Below are 22,781 nucleotides of genomic sequence, written 5' to 3'. Positions count from 1 at the left end.
CTTTTATTTTCCTAATTTTTTCTTTAAGCTTCAGTTTACGTATCTAATCCTTAGTGAAAGTCTGGATACCTCAGTTTATAGTGCTTACTTTTTGGAACGCATTTACTAAAACTTGAATACAACTTATCGTAAAATACATCTACAGCTAGATTTATATCATCACAATTCAGAATATCATTCCAGTTTTCTTCCCTAAGCAGAACATAAAGGTGTAAAAAAAATCTGCTCGTTTAAAATATCCATTTTTCACATCTGTGAATTTTACTTGTTTTATTTTCTGTATACAGTAGAAGTCCATTGTAGCGAGAATTCATAACAGCGAAAAATTTACTCGCTATAACGGATTGTCGTTATATCATATTTTTTGTAAAAGACGGCGAAACCCCCATACATATTAAAATCGGTATGAAATGACAGTCAGTTTGCACAAAACCAGTATTTTTGTGGATAATATCCACTCTATGGCTTACTTGTATGTTAGTTTTTGAAATCTGGTATTACGTGAAAGTGTATGTTTAATTTCATTCTGACTGAGCTCGATAGCTGCAGTGACTTAAGTGCGGCCAATATCCAATAATCAGGAGATAGTGGGCTCGAGCCCCAGCCCTGAATATGATTTTCCGTGGTTTCCCATTTTCACACCAGGCAAATGCTGGGGCTGTACCTTAATTAAGGCCACAGCCGCTTCCTTCCCATTCCTCGGCCTTTCCTAGCCCATCGTCGCCATAAGACCTATCTGTGTCGGTGCGACGTAAAGCAAAAAGAAATTCATTCTGAAAAATTATAGTACCATATTTTTCCGAATCCCCACCTTTTCCTTCAAAATATTTTTATCAGTCTTAAAAAATGCTTTGTAAAATCATATGAATGCCTTTCTTATAGAGTACACATTTTAGACTAATTTTAGACGCTGAACATTGGCTTTAGTTATGGCATATTATTTTTCGGCTGCGCAATTATTCTCTATTACAGTGGGTTTAATAACCATTAACTTATAATTGGTATCATATCGAAGAGAACCTGTTGAAAATTTGCCGGTAATACCTATTTCACGCGTCTCTACAATACGACGATACTCTTTCGTTCTATAAAACTGCTGCTGGACGAACATCTCACTTGCCAGCTTCGGCCAACTTCAGCGGCTAGCAAAGTATAAGCCTAATCGCGGACGTTAATCAAGAGACGGTCGTTTGTCAACAAGTTTTGTGTGCACGCACGCGCGGGGGGGGGTAAGTGGTTACTACGGTAGTTGCCAAGGCCGCGAATGCAAGGCGACCCTGAATATTTCACATGATATTCTGAGGGAAAATATTATCATCTTGGATTCGGAGAAATACGGTATCACTCCAGAGGCTTTTATGGCAAACATTTCAGTTTTCTTCTTCAAACGGTGTCACCTAATCTAACCTAACCATATCGCACCCTCAGAACAAGACTGTCGTAACTACCAAATCACTGTTGAGTAAATTGCGATAAAAGATTTCAAATGCACTTCAAAATTCAGTGCTTTAAGATAGACACTAGAATTTTTTTACACACACTTGTGTATCAATCTGGCACCCAGAAATGTAAATGTTTACCTTCAATGTACACAAATAGGCATAAAATAGACAAAAAACTACAGTTACAACAGTTTGTGTTGGTATATTATTGAAATAAAAAGCAACATCAGTCGTACAATACAGTAGGAAATGCATAGAAGTGAGTTGAGACATCACGAGGATTTAAATAAGTGTTATTAAAGTGAATACTTTTACAATTCAAATGTCCTAATATTAAATGGGCTGTAAATGCTTAAAATAAAAAGAATAAATAGTACCTATTATAAAAATTCAGTTTTGTATCAAAATGTAACTTCGAACAAGGAATACAATACAAAGTTACTGGTGTAGTCTATAAAAATAAATGCACAGTTACTGATAATTAATTTGAATAAAAACCTACTAAGTTAGTGTCTTTATAAATATTAACTAGCATACATTCTTCACCAGAGTGCACACTAATCATTTTCAACTGAATCACTTTCATCACTGGAAATAGGCCTATTACCTCCTTTCTGTGAAACTGGCAATGATTGGTAAAACGCATGATACACTCTAGGTATTATATTTCCATCACACAATGACATTAGGTCTTTCTTCTTTTCAGCCGAGATACACGGTTGGCGTGTGTAGGCAGGAGTAATTGTGGGTGTTCGAGTTGACCTTCTTCCCCTTTGACGGCACCTAATATTAATGTAACTGAACTCCTCACACTCAGTCTGTCTTGTAGCATAAAGTATACTTCTGGCCTTTTTCAACTTTCAACACTCTAATTTCATTCCATTTGACTGATTCCCCTTTATCATTCACCGTGTAGTTGTTACCCATTTTTTCAGTTAATTTCTTGAAGTCATGGAATTCATTGTAATTCATCTCTCGGACCTGATATGGTGTCCCTGTTTTCTTGGCACATTGTATGATTCCAGTCCACTGTGCAGGCACATACACTGGACCACTCTTTATAGCTCTTTTCTTTTGCTTCTCTATGCAGGAATGCATAGAATCACCAGCATTTTGCGTATGTCCTACAATTAAATATTTGTGAGTTATGGATTGTAGGTTTGGAATTGTATCCACTGCATACAGATACATTGTTGCCAGGAACTTATTCTTGTTCTGTGCAGGGCAATTATCACTGTAAAATATTACGTCTTTAGACTCAATGGACTTCAGATATTCATAGAGACAGGATGCAATTTCTATTGCTCCTTTCTTACCAGATGCTTCATTCCAAAGGTAGCAATAACCTTTTTTGGTTGCATTATCAAAAATTGTGAAATTGTACACATTTAGCCGTCGTTTATAATAAAACACTGATAGATCACCACGCGGAGTCTGAAGGACAGACTGCAGATCAAAATCACATACTTTAATGTCGTTACCTCCAAGTGCCTTTTCTAAATCAGCTTTTTTCATTTCTCTTGCTACTGTAACTCTTTCCCTTTGATGTGATTCTGATAACTTTCTTCTAACCCCTCCTTTGATGCACCAAAAGAATTCTGATATGCTTCACATACTATACATTAATCTTTCTTAGGCATGAAAAATCCCAGGTTAAACTCATTATTGAACACACGTGAGTATGTATGTTCCTTCGCAAAAGGCTTCTTTTCTTCTTTGCATTTTTGTTTGTACAGCCTGTACATTTCGGATATTGAAAGGCTACCGTCTAAATATAGCCTACGTGTTTGGGCACGTAAATAGTGGCTTTCTATCGTCGGAAAAGACTTTATGTGACTGCGAATATCTTCCAGGATCTCACTACTTGTTTTCTTGTGATTGTTGTGCTTACCACGATTATCTGGACCTACCAAACCTAGATCATCTTTTTTCTTCCATGCAGTATAAACATATCGTTCACTAACGGCGAAGGTATTCAAGAAAAATGTCTTACATACCCTGATTGCCTTGTCTTGTACCGACAAATAATATCCAAAATTATTTGCGCGTTTCTGAGTACTTTTGTGAGTGGATTCAATAGATTTTAAGCTCTTTACAAGTAATGTACGCTGTTGAGTTTTATCACCCAGTCCCCAAAATCTGTTGTGAATTATCCGTCTCTCATCGTTGTTAATTTTTTTGGAACATTCGAGTCAACATTTATTACACGGTGCTTTCACTCTTCTTCCAGGGACTATCTTACCACCCATCGTTTCATATTCCTCGCCCTTATTTCTTTTTGCCTTGCGAATATTGGCCAGCCATGCTTTTGAATGTCGTATCCTCTTCCGAGTTCCGTTCTCTGAAAATGAAGTCAGATAAAAATGAAAGGTGAATGGAAATGTAATCAAAATCTGTATTTGAATAAAACTCAAACACTCTTCAATGTTACCCCGACAAATACAGTATTTATTTCCTTACCTCTATTTCCCCCTTCAGAGCTCAAATCTTTTGTATTTTGTAGTTCATTTGGCCCAACTTCTGAAGCTGAAAATAAATAATAATGAAAGGTTAATTGAGAACCTGCATCTGAATGATCTTGAAATTCTGTCAAATGTTTCCTTCCGAAGTATTTATTTCCTCACCTCCTTCGTCCTCGAATTTCTCATCACTGGTATGGTGTAATTCATTGGGTCCTTCATCAGGCATCCAGTTGGGATCAATGAGGGAATCATTGGTAACATCTTCAGTATCCTGTGATGATCTAATCACTAACTCTTTTCCATGTTGATCTTCAACCGAGTTTGAAACATAAACACTCTCTCTCTCAGCAACATTTTCGCTGAAGTAATTGTAGTAGGCATCTGGAACCTAAAAGGGATATTTATACAGTATTGTACTGGAATTATTATTATGCATTAATTTACTGAGAAAGGAGAAAAGTGATGCTAGCTTTATTCTACGGTACTAATGCCTATTCTCATACCATTTTTATTTTGTAGTGTTCGGAATAATCAAATGAATTCATGACGATCGATTTGTCATTAGATTATTATTTCTAACAATTATTTTTCCCGTAGTCATTTTCACAGAAATATTTAATGTAAAATTATAAATACTTACCACAATATCATTGGCCTCTGGTGGCCACGGCATTAGGTCTATGTATGTTTTCTGAGAAGGCAAGGAATCGGTGTCAACATGCATCAGATGCGGGTTTGAAATATTCATTTCTTCTGCACTTTCAGTTACTCTAATACAACATTCGCCATAAGAAATATGACACAGTAACGATCCCCTACTTGGGAATACACGGTTGCAATCTCTACAGGACATCATTGCACCTATATCACTTTGTGGAATTTTACTCGCTACACAATCACAACATGCCAATGCATTGGTACAACACTTCCTATAGAAAGCATAACACTGTCAACACTATACAGACAATAACAATGTGCCCCACACACAACTTATTGGCGCGCAAATGAATACCTACTCCAGTGAAATGAAAGAGGTGCTGTATATGAAGCGTACCGACAATGAAGACAATGAAAATGCAACAGCAACTCTTGTAACTTAAGTTACTACATTGAACAGTATACATATTTTGCAGGAAAACTGTCGTAATAGAGTTACGACTGTTTGTCGGTATGTTCCTCCGCAAAATAACTGTCGTAATAGTTACGACAGTTTATCAGTATGTACCTCTACAAATTCACAAAACCTAAAAACTGTTGTTTACGTGTTTTGAATGAAATGGTATGACTTACAGTTACAACAGTTTTACTGTTCGATAGAGGACAAAATATCAGTTTTTAATGTGTTCGTATCTCAAAATTCAACTTTTGGGAGTTACGACAGTCTTGTTCTGGGGGTGCGATATATGTACCATAAAAACATATTTCAAACGCATGTAGAGAAATTATAACCTCCTCGCTAAAATTTACATGAGAATAGCCATTCTGAAATTTAACTAGACGCGAGAAAATATAAACTATCCTCTGAAATCAGTAATGTACTCTGCCATATCTAGAGGTGTATCACATTCTTACTTAATTTCAGTATATAACATTAAAATCAAGAAACCGTTTACTTCAGCTTTTATTTTTAATGAGTTAACAACTGCTATCGGCCATGTTATTTACGCATTTATTACGAAAACGTGTTATCCTCTTTCATTTCGAATTTCTTTTAGAAAACAGCAGTTGACGGGTATTACTAATCAACTCCAACTTCGCCATTGAATGTCGACGAGAGAGCTTGTAAATGCACATAGCAAGTAAACTATACCATACGGAAGATGATCGATCGCATTTTGTGGTAAACATTTCAGTTTTTTATTCAAACAGTGTGACCTAACTTAACTGTACTATATTTATCATGAATACTTGCATGATTCTAGCCCCAGTAGAAAATACCCTTCTCGCAATAAATTTTCATGATAATAGCCTTTCTGAAATTAAACAGATGTGAGAAAATAGAAACTAAAACCTAAAATCAATGATGCAATCTGCCATATCTTGAGGTGTATTCCATCCTTAATTAATTGCATTATTTAACATTAAAATTAAGCGATCGTTTCCTCAGCCTTTATTTTTGTAGACTTAACTGTTATCGGACATGTTATTTATGCTTTTATTATGGAAAAAAGGTCTGTTTCATTTTGAATTTTCTTTACGGAACAGCAGTTGATCGGTATTACTCCGACATCGCCTTCGAATGTCGACAAGAGAACTCTCTAGAGGGCATAGTGAGGAAACAATACCGAAGGAGATCGATCGCATGCAATATAATCGCTGGGGTGCACAAATATCAGTAATGGAAAAAATCGCTCGTAATAACAGATGCGTCAGTGATGGGGCTTTCGCTGTTACCAAAGGATAATATACAACAGTTTAATATAGGAATTTTGAAGGGACCGGCAAAAATTGTCGTTATAGCGGGATTCTCATTATATGCTGTACTCGCTATAGTGGACGTCTACTGTATTTGATAGAGGCTAACAAAGAAGGATGTTGTTGATCGATGGAAGTAAGTATCGCTGATTCTTCGCTCAGATCAATTGTATCTATATTTCAAAGCACAAGATCAAGGGTTCTTCCATTTTTATTCCGTACATAATTGATTTTAAATTAAACAAATGTAAATACTTTGGGACTTCTTTAACCTTGTTGCTACCTTCACTCATATCATAATTGCTGCCTGCTATTTCAGCTAAATGAAAATCACCCGTTTTGATATAAATATACCTCTGATTTGATTTAGACTTTCAAAGAAGAAACTATAGTCTGTCAGATCTGAAATTGGTAGAAAATAAGCTATGTTAATAATGTATCTTACATTGTGACTGAGGAATGAAATCCATAGTGAATCAGCATTTCCTTCAGCTAGATTTATTCTTTCAGTGATGGTACTATTCTTTACGCCAATCAACACCCACCTCTGCTCTTACTAGCGAGTTGTATATTTCTGTCCTGGCGATCGTCAAACACTTCTGAATCATAAATAGAATTATGGAACCATGTTTCAGTTAATACAATAAGCTTGTTAGAATTACGCAGCATATTGTTATAAAATAAGTTTGTCTTTGATCTGAGACCTCTGACATTCTGATAACAAATATCAGAGTGAAGTTAACATTTAAACATTTAAATCACTTTCGTCTTGAATTCTAACTATTTGTGAGCCATCTTCTTTCCTCATAATTTTTCCGTTCCTGATCCAGAGGTATTTCACAATTTTGGAAATCCTGACTTGCCTAGCTTTTGAAAACAGTTTCCTAAGAGTAGGACAAGGCTCTTGTTTATATCGATGGGATTACCAACAGCCACCACTTTTTCATTCACATTTTCGTTGTGTTGATGAGGAACTCCATGGATTTCTAAGCGATCACCCTGGAATATTATTAACAGTCAGTAATCCTCTCACTTAAGTTTTCAATCTATTTTTTTTTCTTCCTTTTTTTTTCTTTCAAATGATTATTTTCATATTTCAAGGACTTGATCATGAGTAGAAACGAGTCAAATTTTCTCCCATGCTCAGCAATCATAGCAGAGTTACTGCCTAGCTTTTCATGACGTACTTCTAAAGATCTGCCCATTTCCCTTTTCCGAATTTTCTGCGAATCCTTAATTTGTTGAATTTCTTTCCTTAAATCCACCATTTCCTTTCTTACATCCTTCAGAATTGTTAACACTTCCTTCAAAGTCTCTGTGTCTTCATTTTTGGATTTCTCATCTGTACAAGAAAAACATTCTGGACACTTCCACTGGCCACAGACTGCTCTAAGGTGATACCAATATAAATGGTCCGTTATTGGACATTATGACATTGCCAGCAACCAGGAATGAGTTAGCTGGAAAATTTATAATGTCCAATAACGGACCATTTATATTGGTATTATAAAGATTCCCTATGGGAATCAACATCTATATTATGCTCTAAGGTGCTCAATTTCCCCTTTCTTCAAGCTTACACATTTAGCATGCAATGTTTTTTTTTTTTTTTTTTTGCATTCAGAACACTGTAATTTATCACATTTATCTGATTTGTTTGGGAGTTTCAGATTACACACAGCAATCGCTCATTGTAATTTAGGTTTATGAGATACTCCTAAGTAATTCCTAATGTGCGTTCTTATTATTTAACTGAAATGTTTATTGAAAACGAAGTTGTAACGGCAAGAAATACATTGCATGCAATGGAAAGTAAATTTAGTAACATGGAGTATACACCAACCTGGCGGCAACAATTGAAAGTCTACCTTGCAAGAAAAATCACATTTCAAAGGTGGTAGCATTCGCTAAGTTGGCAGAATAATCACTGTCGACAGTCTTCCATTATCGAGATCGTATAACCTCCATGTAAATTATACATTTTAATTGGAGCACTACCCACATACGTCTTCACACCGCCATTGTTGACATCATTGCTTATTTCCATGTGTTGTGCTTTCAGTGTATAATTTCTCACACCTACATTCTAGAGCTTTAACACCTTCAAGACGTGCGCCGTACGTCGATGGTAATGTTCCGTGGAAAACAAGTGACGTGCGGCGTTGAGTTCTAGTGCTTATATATCAACTTCTGTGTACTACAAACGTGCTGGAACTCATTCTGCAGTCCTTGTAGTTCATTAAAAAAATACCAGGTTGCAACACATCATCAGAACCTAATTCTATTATGATACTAAGTCGGTACTACGGAAGCAACTTCATAGTTGCATGGTCTCGTGCGGCTGACGACTAGAGCCAATTTCTACAATCGATGTAATTTTTTTCATTTCTCAACAATTAGAATGTATGTTTCATAAATGTATTGTGTTGTGTGAATACCTAACTGTTTATGTTTTTAATAAATAGCCATTATGAAAATTTAAAAAAATGAAAGTAGAAACAAGTTTTTTAAATTTAATTATAAAAGTTAGCAGTTTTCTTCCAATTTTGAAAAACAAGGTATGCATGCATAGCTCAGACGTTGCCGAGTCCAAAATAGGTTTGTGACTAAGTAACGTTATCAGTTATTTTTGTATAAAAAAAGTGAAAACGCACCAAAATGCTCAGTGCATGGTGTAAGATCTAACTTCACCTGCTCAGTCTTCAGTGTTTTAAGTCCTACATTCCACTTGAAGCATCTGATAACCCTAACCTAGGAACGTGCACTTTACCTGAGGGCCACTTACCTTATTTACTCAAGTATATCTTTTTTTTTTCTTTCTTTCTTTCTTTCTTTCTTTCTTTCTGTATTTGAGCTTAAAACTCGGGGTGCAAGTTATGTGGGAAGTAAGTTTGTTGAGATTAGAATTAAAATATATTTTGAAAGTAATAAAGCCTTACGATTTTGCTGAAGTGATTGCATTTTATTATGCTCCATTACATGCTATAGAAAGTTAACTAAAGTGTTGTAAATTTTGTAGGATACCACTTGTAGCTGAATATGCTCGCATGCCATTTCCAATTCCATTTCACTGCATGGCTCACCTTCAGCTAGGTATAGCTGTTATCCTGCTTTGATGGCATTTCATTTGCTTTAAATTGTACATTTTGTGTAAAACACCATTTGCATTTCCAGTGGAGTAGTTCATTTTCAACCTTGTGAAACTTTCCACTTTTTCTAGTGCAACTTTTTGTTTTCACCAGTAGGATGTATTAAACTATCGCATTAAATTCTTGGCTCATGGCACAATTACAGTGTTGCTCCGTAAATTGAATCTCTCATTTTAAAACTAGTGGTTAAACTTTGCTTCTCCATAACTCGCCTATAAGTAAAGTCGTGCTGGAAAGCATATTACGGTATCGCAGTATTCTGAACTCGATGTTATAAGTCTTGCACATACATTATACTGAAATTGCAAGGTCTGGAATTAATCTGTGCGCTTTTTACAACTAGGGGAGGGAGCTGCTGCAACTAAGTAAGATAGGAGGAAATTCAGGGTAGACAGATCTTGAGCTGAAAGTAGGTATGAATACCGCAGGGTGTTGCTTGTATTTATACTGACAAATGAAGAAAAACCTGGGGAAATTTAGGGTAGACAGATCTTGAGCTGAAAGCAGGTATGCATACCGCAGGATGTAGCTTGTCTTATTTATACTGACAAATGAAGAAAAACCCATGCAGGATATATGCAAGGTTTTCTCCCTCAGTTTATAATTTAGAGTTGCATATGTACACAGTGGTGAGATATGAGAGTTAACACAGTAGGCCTACATTCTCTGACAATTTTATTAACATATATATGATTGATTAATGTTGTTCATTGAAATGTATATTGATTAATATTTCAAATGTGGTTGCTAGAGATTGAACATGTTACTTCCCGTTCTATACTTGCACTGAATATTTGCAGATATCTGATGGATTTTTTTTTTTCTTCCCCAGTGTACATAATGATAGAAAGTTAAATGAAGTGAAGAAGACATTCCAGTCAGCAGTGGATTCAAGTCCAGGAAATAATTTATCTATTTCAAAGCAGACAACTCCTGCTCGTCCAAAGAAATCAGGCTTGTCTGCCGCATTGGGATCACGATTGGGTGGGAGAACAGGTTACAGAACACCCAGACGTTCAAGATCTCATTCAAGATCTCGTTCTCGCTCCCGATCAAGATCACGGTCCCATTCTCCTTCAGGCGGAAGTAGGGGACGGCGGCGTTCAAGATCACGGTCACGCTCTCGTGATAGCTCTCGTAGTCCAGCAAGACGGAGGAGGAGGAGGTATGTTTGCTATATTTTTCCTTTTTTCTAATGTGTTCTTTTATCATTTCTGATACTGTCTTTAAATTATAAGATAAATTTTTATTTTCTTCAACTCTTTCACCTTTTTAGATTGAGATTCATGAAAGTTAATTTTTTAAAAATATTTTGCATTGGTATTACCTTGTCATCACATTTGCTAAACAAATGAGTTCATATCGCCCCCATTTGGTGGTATAATGTTAGCAAAGCAAAAATCTTGGTTAGTGAAAATCATCATCTTCAGTAGTAATCTTGACAGTTTACAAGGAGTTTCTTTATAGATTCAAAATAGATTATATACAAAATATTTTGTTTCATATTACCTGAGAAAGATTGAAAGAATGTGAATGTCTTGTTATATTGTTTTGAGTGTGGGCTTTCTTCTTCTGTGCATTTTGATAACTCTTCTAGAACAGTATGTTTTGAATTCTATAAGGAATGTGCCTTTTCTACGCTCACCTTTGTTACTATCTGTACCATAATCCATTGTTAGTCTCAAACAGAACCTACAGTAGGCCTAACAGTTTCCAATTTAAAAACAATTTTCCCCCATTGTGATACTCTGTACCTGGGAGTAAATCTGGTTCTCATTCTTTCATTCTAAACCTACTGCAAATACAACATATTTAGTATGGGCCTGGAACATCATTATCCAGAAACTTACTAGTTATGCATGGGGGGTACAGACAAGTATTCTTGTGCATTTCTCTTCTGCAGAATACTGTACACCAATCTGGCAAAGTTCCACTCTCGCATAACAAATTGGTATAGTGAAGCACAACGTATTGTGACAGACTGCTTGAGACAAACTCTTGTCCATAAAATTTACTGTCTTATTGCACCTTCCAATGTTAGACAAAGAACAGCAGCCAAAGTTAAGAAGCTAGAAAAGGATAGTTGCTGCATGTTCTTCAACCTTGAGGCTGCCTTTTAAAAACAACACAGCCCCAATCCTCCACCTGGAGGTTTTCAAGTAGACCTGTTGTGCAGTTACATTAGGGTCGGTACATCCAACCGCTACAACTTCGTAGACAGTTTTGATCTTTAGAATAATGATGAAAAACAAGTATTTCTGATCACTCCAAGTGGGGTTTAAAATAAAATTTAAAGTTGTTAGTTTGTTGTTAATCTCACGAGTGAGGAAGAGTGCTCGATAAATACGGAATTTCCTTAAGCAGATATCATATATTGAAGTTATTGACCAGAAGCTTGGAACAATAATATAATTTTCAATAGATAAAAAACTTTTGCAGTACTTCATACTTCAAACTTTCAGAAACAACTTGTATTTTTAAATTTAGAAATGGACTATCTTATGGGCAGATGAAGAAGGAAAGAAGTGTGAAGCAGTCAGTCGCGTGGTTTTGTTTACACTTACTTTATTCTCTAGTTGGAAAGAGTTTAGCTAAATGTCCCTCGGTTTTGCATTTAAAAAACCTGGTGAGTCTGAAGACAAGTGTCAATAATTTGTTCTATCCTGTTAAGCTTGTAAAGCCTCAGGTAGCACTCTGGTGGGTGTTCTTCACATTACAGATCCTTGTAAATCTAATCATTTACTCACACATCAATGATATGCATGTATACCAAAATGGGATAATATGGGACCACTCCTGGGTGCTTATTTTTTTGTCAGGCAGTGATGGTAGAGAAGTCTTTATTCTTTGGGTTCATCTGCTGTGCATACTTCCTAAGATCAAAATAGCCAGGATCCTGGGTTTTGTTTAATAATAAAATGCTTAAAATGGTTAAGCTGACATGAATTGTTTTAACTAAAAAATATTTTTTTGTGTATACAGTATTCTGTAGAAACATCTGGCTGATGTGAATTGTTATGTATGAATTGTGTTTACATGTCCTATGTATAAAAACATTTAGCTTGCATACAATTACTCTGTCTAAAAAGGGGTAAGTTTACAATTATTGTACATTTGATAAAAACATGATTGATTTGCATTAAGAACTTGTGATGACATTGGTTGGTTTGGGTTATTTAGTCTGTAATATCCAATGTGCGTGCTCTCACTGGAATCTTCATGGACTTGTGTGTCACCTTGGGAGTAAAATAGTGTAGCTTTTTGGTAAGATATTGTATGTTGCATTATGGAGATTAAAATTATGTCAAATCTTGCCCAACCAAAGCATGTTCCTAAATCACAATAGAGTCAACTCCAACACAGACCAATATTCAGGATCTGAGATTTACAAATTCACCTGTACCCAATGTTTCGTCTCATACATAGGACAAATAGGATGAAGTTTCTCAACGTGATACTTATAACACTATGATCCAAACAAAAATCATAAATTCTCGGCAATGAGCGTGCATATGAAAGAAACTGGACATGGTATTGAATAGGTGGACCTTTCTCTACCCTTTGATAGTGATCAGTTGTCAATATGGACCATAATGAAATTCTTCACTTATGACACGACCTTAGAACAAGATTTAACTATTATTATTATTATTATTATTATTATTATTATTATTATTATTATTATTATTATTATTGTTGTTATTATTATTTTATGGCCTTCATTGGACCACTCTAGCCAACTTTATACAAAGAATTTTTCAGTTTCCTGTCAGCCCAGTACCATTCTCTCTGATCTTATCCTCCTTTCTTCTAAATCACCCTTCCTATTGTCTGTTTGTTGATTCTGATTTGCAGTCTAGTTTGTTTGTGAGTTTCTTGATTTTGTCGGTTTTGTTTCTTAGGTCTTCCGCTATAATTTGTAGTTCTTCCATATCTTCCTTGATTTCTGTAATCCACTTAATGTTGCATTTACTATTCCATAATTTTTCTATTCTCCTGATCCTGTTCTCTGGTGTCCTGATTAGATGTCCAAAGAAATGAAATGCTTTTCTTTCTGATTGTGCTCATTACTGGTTCTATTTCCTTGTAGACTGTTTCATTAGAAGCTACTCTCCAGTGCCCATCTTTCTGGTATGATTTGTTGATGCACGTTGTAATGATTCTTCTCTCTATCTTGAGTATTTTGTCTATTTGTGCAGAGTTAGTTGTTTTGAAGATGGTTTCGCTTGCTTATATTATTTCTGGTTGAGTGACTGTTTTGTAATGTTTTAATTTTGTTACTATTGACAGGCCCTTTTTTGTTGTAGTATTCTTGGTGACATATTGTGCTCTGGTCAGTTTATTTATTCTGTTATGCCATGCTGGCTTTTCATTGAGGTTATATGTTATGATTTCTCCCAGATATTTAAATTTTGATTTCTTGGTTTCCTATGGCAATTTTGTTTATGAGTGGTGGTTCAGTAAACATCTTTACTGTCTTTTCAAAAGATATTCCAAGACCAATTTTCTGTGCTATTTCCTGTAGTGATATAACTTGTTATCTGGTTTCCTGAATGTTGTTGGACAAGAGAGCAAGGCCATCGGCAAAACCTAGGCAGTTTAAACTGATGTTGTCTTTGGGTTCTCCAATTTGGATGTTCTTTGGGTTACTCTTGTACCATTCCCTCATTATATATTCCAGGGCACAGTTGAACAGCAGTGGTGACAAGCAATCTCCTTGTCTTAAGCCTGTTTTTATGATGAATGGCTCAGAATTCCCCTCTGAACTTGACTTTTGATTTATTGTTGGTTAAGGTGAGTTCCATCACTCTTAATTTAGGATGGAGCCTGAAATTTCTTAAAATTTTCATCATTGAAGGTCTGTGGATACAGTTGTAAGCTTTTTTTAAAGTCCACGAAGGTTGTTGCAAGAGGTTTGTTTTGCTTCTTGTAATATGCCATGGCTAATTTTAAAGTGATGATTTGTTCTGCACAGCTTCTCCAAGGTCTGAAGCCTCCTTGGTATTCACCTAATTCTTCCCCTAGTAGCTCTCTGATACTCCTGTATAGGATTCTGGAGAAAATCTTGTATGTGCAGTCTAAGAGAGAGATACCTCTGTAATTGTCTGGATTGCTTTTATCTCCTTTTTTGTGGAGTGGGTTGATTATGGCTGTGGTCTAATGTTCAGTAAACTTTTCTGTTATCCAGATTTTTGTTAGGGCCATGTGTAAGGATGTTCGAACTGTATCACTGGCATATTTCTACATTTCTGCGAAAACTTGGTCTTCTCCGCATGCCTTATAATTTTTCAACTCTTTGAGTGCTGTTTCCACCTCTTGCATTGTTGGGGGGTTTGAGTTCAGGCGGGGTTTTGATGTGTGTGCCTGTATTAATTGTTAAAAGTTCCTGGGGTTTTTCACAATTCAAAAGTTTAATGAATGCTTTTGCCATGATTTTGGCATTTTTCTTGTCATTGTGTTGTTTTTCCATCCTCACTTTTCAGCATGAATGTGGGAGGGGCAAATTTTTGTACTTGTCTTCCAAACATTTTGTTAAAAGTCTCTGGAATTGGTTTTGTGGTAGTTTTCTTCTATTGAGTTGATTAGATCTTTCTGTGATTGTCTCTTGGTTTGCCTGATAATTTGTGTGAACTTTTTCCTGATATTTTTGAGGTTGGTTGCACTTTCTTCTGTTTTGTGTGTATGAAATTTTAACCATGCCTGATGTCTTCATGAATTTTGTCACATTCTGAGGTCCATCAGGCATGTCTTTTACGTGTGTTCAATGTGGCTAAATTTTCATCTTGTTGCCTGAGAATTGGAACCAGTTCTTCTAAGTTATCTCGCAGTTTTATGGTTTGTGTGACTCTATACAGTAAAACCTCGTTAATTTGAAGTCGTTGGGACTCAAAAAAAAATTGGACTTCGAATTACATGATTTCGAATTAACCGCCGGTTCGCAATTCAGAAGTACCAACCCTTGCTGTGTTACAAATTCTAATGCCCGTTACTGTACAAGTTAACCCTGATTCACAGTTAAACCTTTCAAATGCCGTAGGGAAAAAAGTATCTAACAAGGTGCATTTATTGAAATAATGCTCTTGGATAAGGCCGTATACTGTCAAACGTAACCTCACACCCGGGAAAAATAAAACACGATTCAAAGACAACGAGTACGGTAATCTACTGTATATATGCACGACGCAATTTAAGCAAATAGGTTATAACCTATGCAGATTTCACCCAGAGAACCACTCGTGATGTAAACATAAGCACGTGCTTGGGTTAACGTTTATTGGTTAGTGCTGCCGCGGGACACCTACGCGGAGACAGGAAACTAGTTCGTTAGCCACATCATGGCTAATGCGATCCTAGATGCAAAATGTCCGAAATATGATTCCTCAAATAATTTAAGGCAGAGAAATATACAAAAAATTATTTGTATTCAATGTTATTTAATATAAACAAGCATTTCAAATTGAAGAGCACAAGGGACGCATTCGCTCATGCTTGACCCGCCATTTTGTTAAGCTGTGAGCTTGGGAAGCAAGCAGTACAGTGCGTGAGTGAGCGAGACATTACTTGTTCTTGTGCAATGTGGATCACAGAGTTGAGTTCGTTAAACATCGCAAAGGGAAATCTTGCATTGAATGTGTTTCAAAAATTTTGTAAGAAATAGCCGATTTTAGCTTTAAAGGATTTGCGAAACTGACATCCGAGTTCACTTGTGTTTTCGGAGTGGAGCATTAATACCGCGCACAGCGAACGACTGCACCAAGGATTGGTAAGAACACCTGGGAAATCGAAGAAGCACTTACTTTGAAGGCGTTCGTCCTTTATCATATTCTGATTAGGTAAAGTACCGGTACTGTACATTTTATTTTTTAATATTGCCTCTTCTAAGTTCCTCGCTAGAATTTTACTTGATTATAATATTAAATGTGTGAAGTTTTACTTATATGCGCTGTTATTATTGATTTATTACGTATTTACTTTTCGGCCCTAAATTCAAATCTACCTTTCTTTTCTGATATGTTAAATATCGTTATACCATTTATCATTCATTGTTGTTTATTTTTCTCGGACAGTGAGTGTAATTTGTGCCGTAATCCGCATCACAATTGCCTGTCAACTACTGTACATGTTGACGTCAGTGGTATCCGGCAACAGTCTATAGTAATTGCCACGTAAGGAAATACCCCAGAAAGTAAATATCGCCGCCCGATGCTCTTCTTTTCTCTTTTTTTGTAAAGGCTGATCACTGCTGCCAACCTGTCTGGTTACATATTAAAATCATCAGACATAACCATAACAAACTAACCTCAATGTAAACACCGATAATGAATGTTTCCCTACCCTAGTAAATGATAAAAGATAAGATGAAATAAATCAAGATAATTATGAATATCTCCTCAATGAGGAATTAAGGAAATAAACACACTTTCTCACTTAAATTATCTGTCTTTATTTTGATATACAGTAGGCGTACTATAACCATATTCTTGAAAAGAGGGGCGTGTTAAACGATGCAATTTATTTAATAAGTCTTTGCAGTGTGATTTTCGAAAGTTCCAGACATCCAATGACTTCCCTTTCTTTTGCGCAAATATTTCCTTCTCTCTTCAATACCGGTAACCAGTAAGGAGAGAGATTATTGGGCATATTTTCAGCCTGCAGGCTGGTTATATCTTCAAGCTTATCAGGAAACATATAGGAATACTAATGTGCCAAGCTCCGTGAACGGAATTTAGGTCATCTTTCAAGTTCACTGCGGATTTGAAAATAATAATGTTATAAGTTCTACTGCCAAAATTTCGTCCTGCAAGAGTTATTTCATGTACCGGTAAATCTAGACATGAGACTGGCGTATTTGAGCACTTTCATCATTTCACACAAACTATGTTATTAAATGCATTATCCGAACATGCCACAATCCTACTTACCTGGCATTAGCCAAATAGATTTACAATCCCACAGAAAAAGAAAATATGCTTTAAATATTCTCGCAAATGTATCACTAGTGACTTTAACGGCGATGCGGTGGCAACACGCACTTCACGCTAGAGCAGTGATTGAACGTTGCCAATGTGCCAGATTAACGGCAAATGTAAGACGTCGTATCGGCAAGTAGGGTCCCTAAACTGTATGGTTACCGACACTGAAAAAGACCCAACAGCAAGAAAAGTTAATCAATATCTTAATATTACAGGGGAGAAAGGGTAAGGTTGCACCCTTAGGGTACGTCCTTACACGGAGAGGACTATATGTAAAGCTAATCCTGATGTAATCGCCGCAATCTAACGAAGTAACGACAGTTTCAAGACTGCTCAGAACATTTCAAGCAAGGGACTCGTTAGAAACAACTTGGCGAAAGAAATGGAATTCGATGGGGAGCTATCAATATTAATGGGGTTTATGTCCTGCCATGTGTCCGGGAGTAGCCCAGGTATTCTCCAATCAGCGTTTAGACCGCGGATGGATATATACGGATACACATTTTTCTTTGTTTACATCAGGTTCGGTTCTCTCGGTGATGGGAGAATACTGGATTTAAGTGCAGTATAAAGCACTTGCACAGGAGAGCCAGCTAGGCTGTCCAAATTAGAAACACATTACACCAACAAAACAAACATTAAAACCCCAGACATACATTTTAAACAAATATAAAGAATAATAGATAACTATGTACAGTACCTGAATAGTTCACAAATGTTTAATGATCCAGTAGGGCTTTTTTTTGTCACACTTTAGGCTTATTGCCTTTTAAAGAAAGAGTGTATGAGAGGTTGCTTCATCTTTTTTTATAGATACTAGCTACGAACTGCTCCATGTAGGCCATAGCCTTAATTGTAGCGTTGTCAGCATCACTAGCACTTATGACTGAATCCAACACGGCGAGAGCGGCAAGTACGTAATTCTTTGACGGAATAGTTGCCGCCTGCGCCGTATCTTCGTCGTGTTCAACATCAGCTGTAGCTGCATCTCCCTCTGGCGTCACGTGATCACAGCTGATCATCATGGCGGGATCCCGCTCTTCTGAACTTGTCTCCGCATGGTCTATGGCGATGTATTCAGAGAAAGTCATACCGACATCGGACTTTTGCCGTAACTCCTCCCATTCATCTTCATTGCTGTCGTCTTCTTCTGCTTCTTTTTCTACTTCATTTAACGAACCAAAACAACACTTGACGAAGCAGTTCTCGATGATCGATGAAGGAACAGAGTCCCAGGCAACTGTCACACTCCGCATTGCATCAATTACATTCCACTTGCATATTTCTCCCGCCGGAATATTTCTAGCAACTTCCCGGAGAAAGTAACGTACCAGTCGCTTTCTGTAGGCACGTTTCACAGAAGAAATTATTTCTTGGTCTAGGGGCTGCAAGTAGCTCGTAGTGTTGGCCAGCAGAAAAAGAAAGACGCACATGTTTTAAAATTAGATTATGTTTGTGTGCAGCTCACTGATCCAACAACAGAAGTATTTTCCTGTCCTGGCATGCCATTTTGCGCTCAAGACATACCAGCCACTCCTCAAATTTTGCCTGTCATCCAGGAATTCTTAGACGACTTACATTTGCACAGAAAGTGCCTGATGCCTTTAAAACATCGCGGTTTCTCGAACTTGCCTATGACGAAGGGAGGAAGTTTCTCGCTTCCGTCCGCATTGCAACACAGAAGGATTGTGACCCTATCCTTGAAAGATTTCCCGCCATGGCACTTCTTTCCCTTAAAACCATAAGTCTGTTTGGGCTCGGCATTAAAAAACAATGCAGTCTCATCGGCATTGAAGATATTGTTCGGTGCATATGAATTGATTATGTGAGCCACGTTTTCTCGCCAACTGTTTGCATCACTAGTGTTCACTGATTCGGCTTCTCCGCACACTGCCTGCCACGTGATATTGTGCCGTTCCTTAAAACGCTGAATCCACCCGTTCGAACACTGAAGCTCAAGACCCATCTTCAGCGTCAGTTCATTCGCCTTCCCCTTAATAATCTCACCATCTACTGGGATATTGTTTGCCCGAACATGCCAAAACCACTCGATCAATTGTACTTCCAAATCGGAGTGTTTAGCTCCTCGAATGCGCATTCGTTTTGCTGTATTTATACCCTGCATTTCCTGAGCTTCTATGCTCTCACGATTTTTTAAAAACGTAGAAAGTGTGGACACAGGAATTCCAAATTATTTAGCTATTTCAGTTTTCGTCTTTTGTCCTTTGTCGGCCTCCCTTATAATTTTCAATTTCTCGCTGAGTGTCTTTGAAGAATACTGACGCTTAGCCATCGCAATACAAAAAAAGGAACACACGTGCCCTAAACTAAAATATCATAACAATAAACTAAAACACAGTATTAATAAATTTATAACTGCACACTAAAACTTTAAGTAAAATTAGTAACTAGAAGAATACAAAAGAACTATGATTTCAGTAGAACTTGGCAACTCTGAAGCACGCTGTAGACACACCAAACTAAAAGTGAAAGTGCGGAAAGATATAAGTTCCCGAAGGCGCGTTCTATCGTGGCACGGAGAATTTTAAATTCAAATTACGCCGTAAAGTATTATTTTTAACAAATTGAAGGACAATTTCGAATTAAGTCTGATTTTCAATACTGGGACCGACGTTGTTCTTCGAATTACGAATTATCCCTATTTCGAATTAAACAATTTAAATAACATGAAAAGCCGTACCTCGTGTTTCGGGGAACAAGAGATTCTTCTAATTACGCGGCATTTTGAATTAACCGATTTCAAATTATCGAGGTTCTACTGTATTTATCATTTCTAATTAATTGACGTGGATCAAAGTTCCTCTTTCGTTTATTGCGTTTTGGTTTCTTTTTTAGTGGTGTGAACTTAATTTTGACTATGTAATGATCTGAACCTCTTAATACTTTAACATTGTAGATTTCTCTGTGGAAGGTTTTGTCCATAAATATGTGATCCAGCTGCCATTCCTCTTTTCTCCAGTCAGGATATATCCAAGTTTTAAGTTTGTTGGGCCTCCTTTTGAAGTAGGTGGACTTCAAGATTAGTTTGTGTTCTCTGCAGAGTTCAACAAGTCTTTGAACATTCATATTCGTATGTTTATGTGGAGCCCATTTCCCAATGATATCTCGGTATTTCTTTTCTCTTCAGAGTTGGGCATTGAAGTCCCCTAATAGGATCTTAACGTTGTTAATATTTATTTGGTTTACAGTTTGGTCAAGGAGATCCCAAAACTTTTCCACTTCTTTCCTAGTCTTTGTTGGAAAATTCTTTTCAAGTAGGGGCATGGGCATTTATGATGGTATAAATTTTGTTCGATGCTTTTAAACTCAAAGTTGCAATTCTAGCTGAGATGGCTTGAAAAACGATTATCGAATCTATTATTTTCACATTGACCCAGTTCCAGATTGGGGACATTGTTTCATAACCCTTAGTCCAGGTTTCCCATTGTAAAGTCTGTAGCCTTGAGATTCGAATGGTTCTCCTGTAGTATTTCTCATTTTTCTGGAGTCCTCCTACTAAAATTTTCTGTTTATCTAATTCGTCCGTCAAGTTTTTTAGTTTTCCTGCTTTAAGTGGAGAATTAATATTATTATAAGTTGCAGTGTAGTTGATCTGATCTTGTTTGATCCTGTTCTTATGCGCTGGCACAGGAGCGGGCAATTGCCAACGCTCCGACTCGATGCCTTCAAGGTGGCTACCCACCGAATCCGATGTAGACTTCTCCTGCTTTCTTGGACAGGACGGTATTTTTTTTTTTTTTTCCTAAAAGACCTTTCCATGGTTGACTTTCGAAGGTAGTTAACCTTGGGTGGAGCAAGCTCCGATTTACAACTACGGTTGTTAACCGCAGAGGGACAACCCCAGATGTTCAGGGTTCTGGGTTGGCATTTCCTCCTAACCCAATGAGGTATGGTTTTCCCGCCAATACTCGGTTGGCTGATTGCAGTGGTTTCCCACTGGGCGATGGGGTCGCCACGTCCCTACGCCTAAAGATTTAACTATACTAAAGAGAATTTAAAAAATGCAAATTGATGAACGAATACGAAAACGTCGACATTTTCATAGACCAGTTTTTCAACAGAAACCATAATTTAAATTACATTATAGAGACTAAAAATTCTTTATATAATCAAATCCCACAATTTTATATAAATACTAGCTGATGTACCCGTGCTTCGCTACGGGATTCTCAGAAAGACTGACTTGGTGGTTTTCCTAACTGAATTCAACATAGGTCATTACAAAAACGTCAGTAGGAATGTAGCGATTGAAAGCAATGTTATCATATAAAATACTCGATCAAATGAAAAACCGCACACTTTCTCACTTTCAACGAACAGTACTACGGTGCCGATCTAACAGCCCAAAGTTCCAGAGCTGGAACAACCAGGTCGCAGACTGCCATGAACACTCCTCTGTCATTATTCCGTTCAATATGCACACTACTCATTCCAATCAGTGCCTCAGAGTAGGGACTGAATTGCTCAAATGCTATGATGAACCAGTGTGTTACGTACCAGTAGTATCAGAAAATGTATGAACCAGAGGAATGTCATGCTAAAGAAGAAAGTTTTCCAACTTCCCAGCTATTTCCCGCCAATGTTCAGTCAGGCTGTTATACTCGGTACGCAGTAGTAATCCCATCTATCGGAGTTGAGCGGCACCATAAGAAACGAAGAACATCACAGCAAACAATGGTCAATGTAAAGTTATTGTTGATCAGTGTTAAGCGCTTTGGATACTGTAGGCCTTCTGAAATACCACTCTTATCATAATCGGTACAGTAAAACTGAATGAAACATAAATGATCGGAAATTGTATTGTCTACATCTTTTGTTATGTAGCACCGTACTTTTCGATAGCACCAATAACATAGGTACTGGTATTGAAAATTAAATTTTAGGCGCCTTCCCCTAAACTACCATTTCATCTCTGGGAAAATAAAATTATTTACAGCCTAGACTGTAGTTTCTTATCTCCGACTCTATATAGCGGTTTTCATTAAATTCTGTTAACCCACTTTCTCGTGGCTCGGTGTTGATATGGACTTAGCAACAAAAATACAAATTCATTAATATCTATGTTATCAGAGCCGGTACGTTAAAATGCATAAGACATAAATGATTGGAAATTGAATTATATATAACTTTAGTTATATAGTATTTATCGATAGGACCGCTAATAATATAAATATTCCATAATTAAATTTAAGGCCTTCCCCTAAACTACCATTTCACTCAGCGTGAATAAAATAATTTATAGCCTAGATTGTAGCGGCTCATCCCTCGACTTTATATACCGATTTTCATTAAATTCTCTTCAGCCGTTTTCTCGTGATG

At 36.8% G+C, this 22,781-nt stretch overlaps 1 protein-coding gene across 2 annotated transcripts in view; it reads left to right on the top strand.

Annotated features, from left to right (window-relative positions):
• Positions 1-22,781, top strand: part of LOC136857100 (leukocyte receptor cluster member 8 homolog) — a 297,050-nt gene that overhangs the window by 156,464 nt on the left and 117,805 nt on the right. For both annotated transcript variants that reach the window (XM_067135497.2, XM_067135498.2), the window contains one exon: positions 10,301-10,633. In XM_067135497.2, coding sequence (XP_066991598.1) covers positions 10,301-10,633 — 333 coding nt within the window. The remainder of the gene's footprint in view (positions 1-10,300; positions 10,634-22,781) is intronic.

This window comes from Anabrus simplex, chromosome 1, assembly GCF_040414725.1.
Source record: "Anabrus simplex isolate iqAnaSimp1 chromosome 1, ASM4041472v1, whole genome shotgun sequence".
Classification (NCBI taxonomy): Eukaryota; Metazoa; Arthropoda; class Insecta; order Orthoptera; family Tettigoniidae; genus Anabrus; species Anabrus simplex.
The sequence above is the reverse complement of the archived record's forward strand: the minus strand, read 5'-3'. Positions and strand labels throughout refer to the sequence as shown.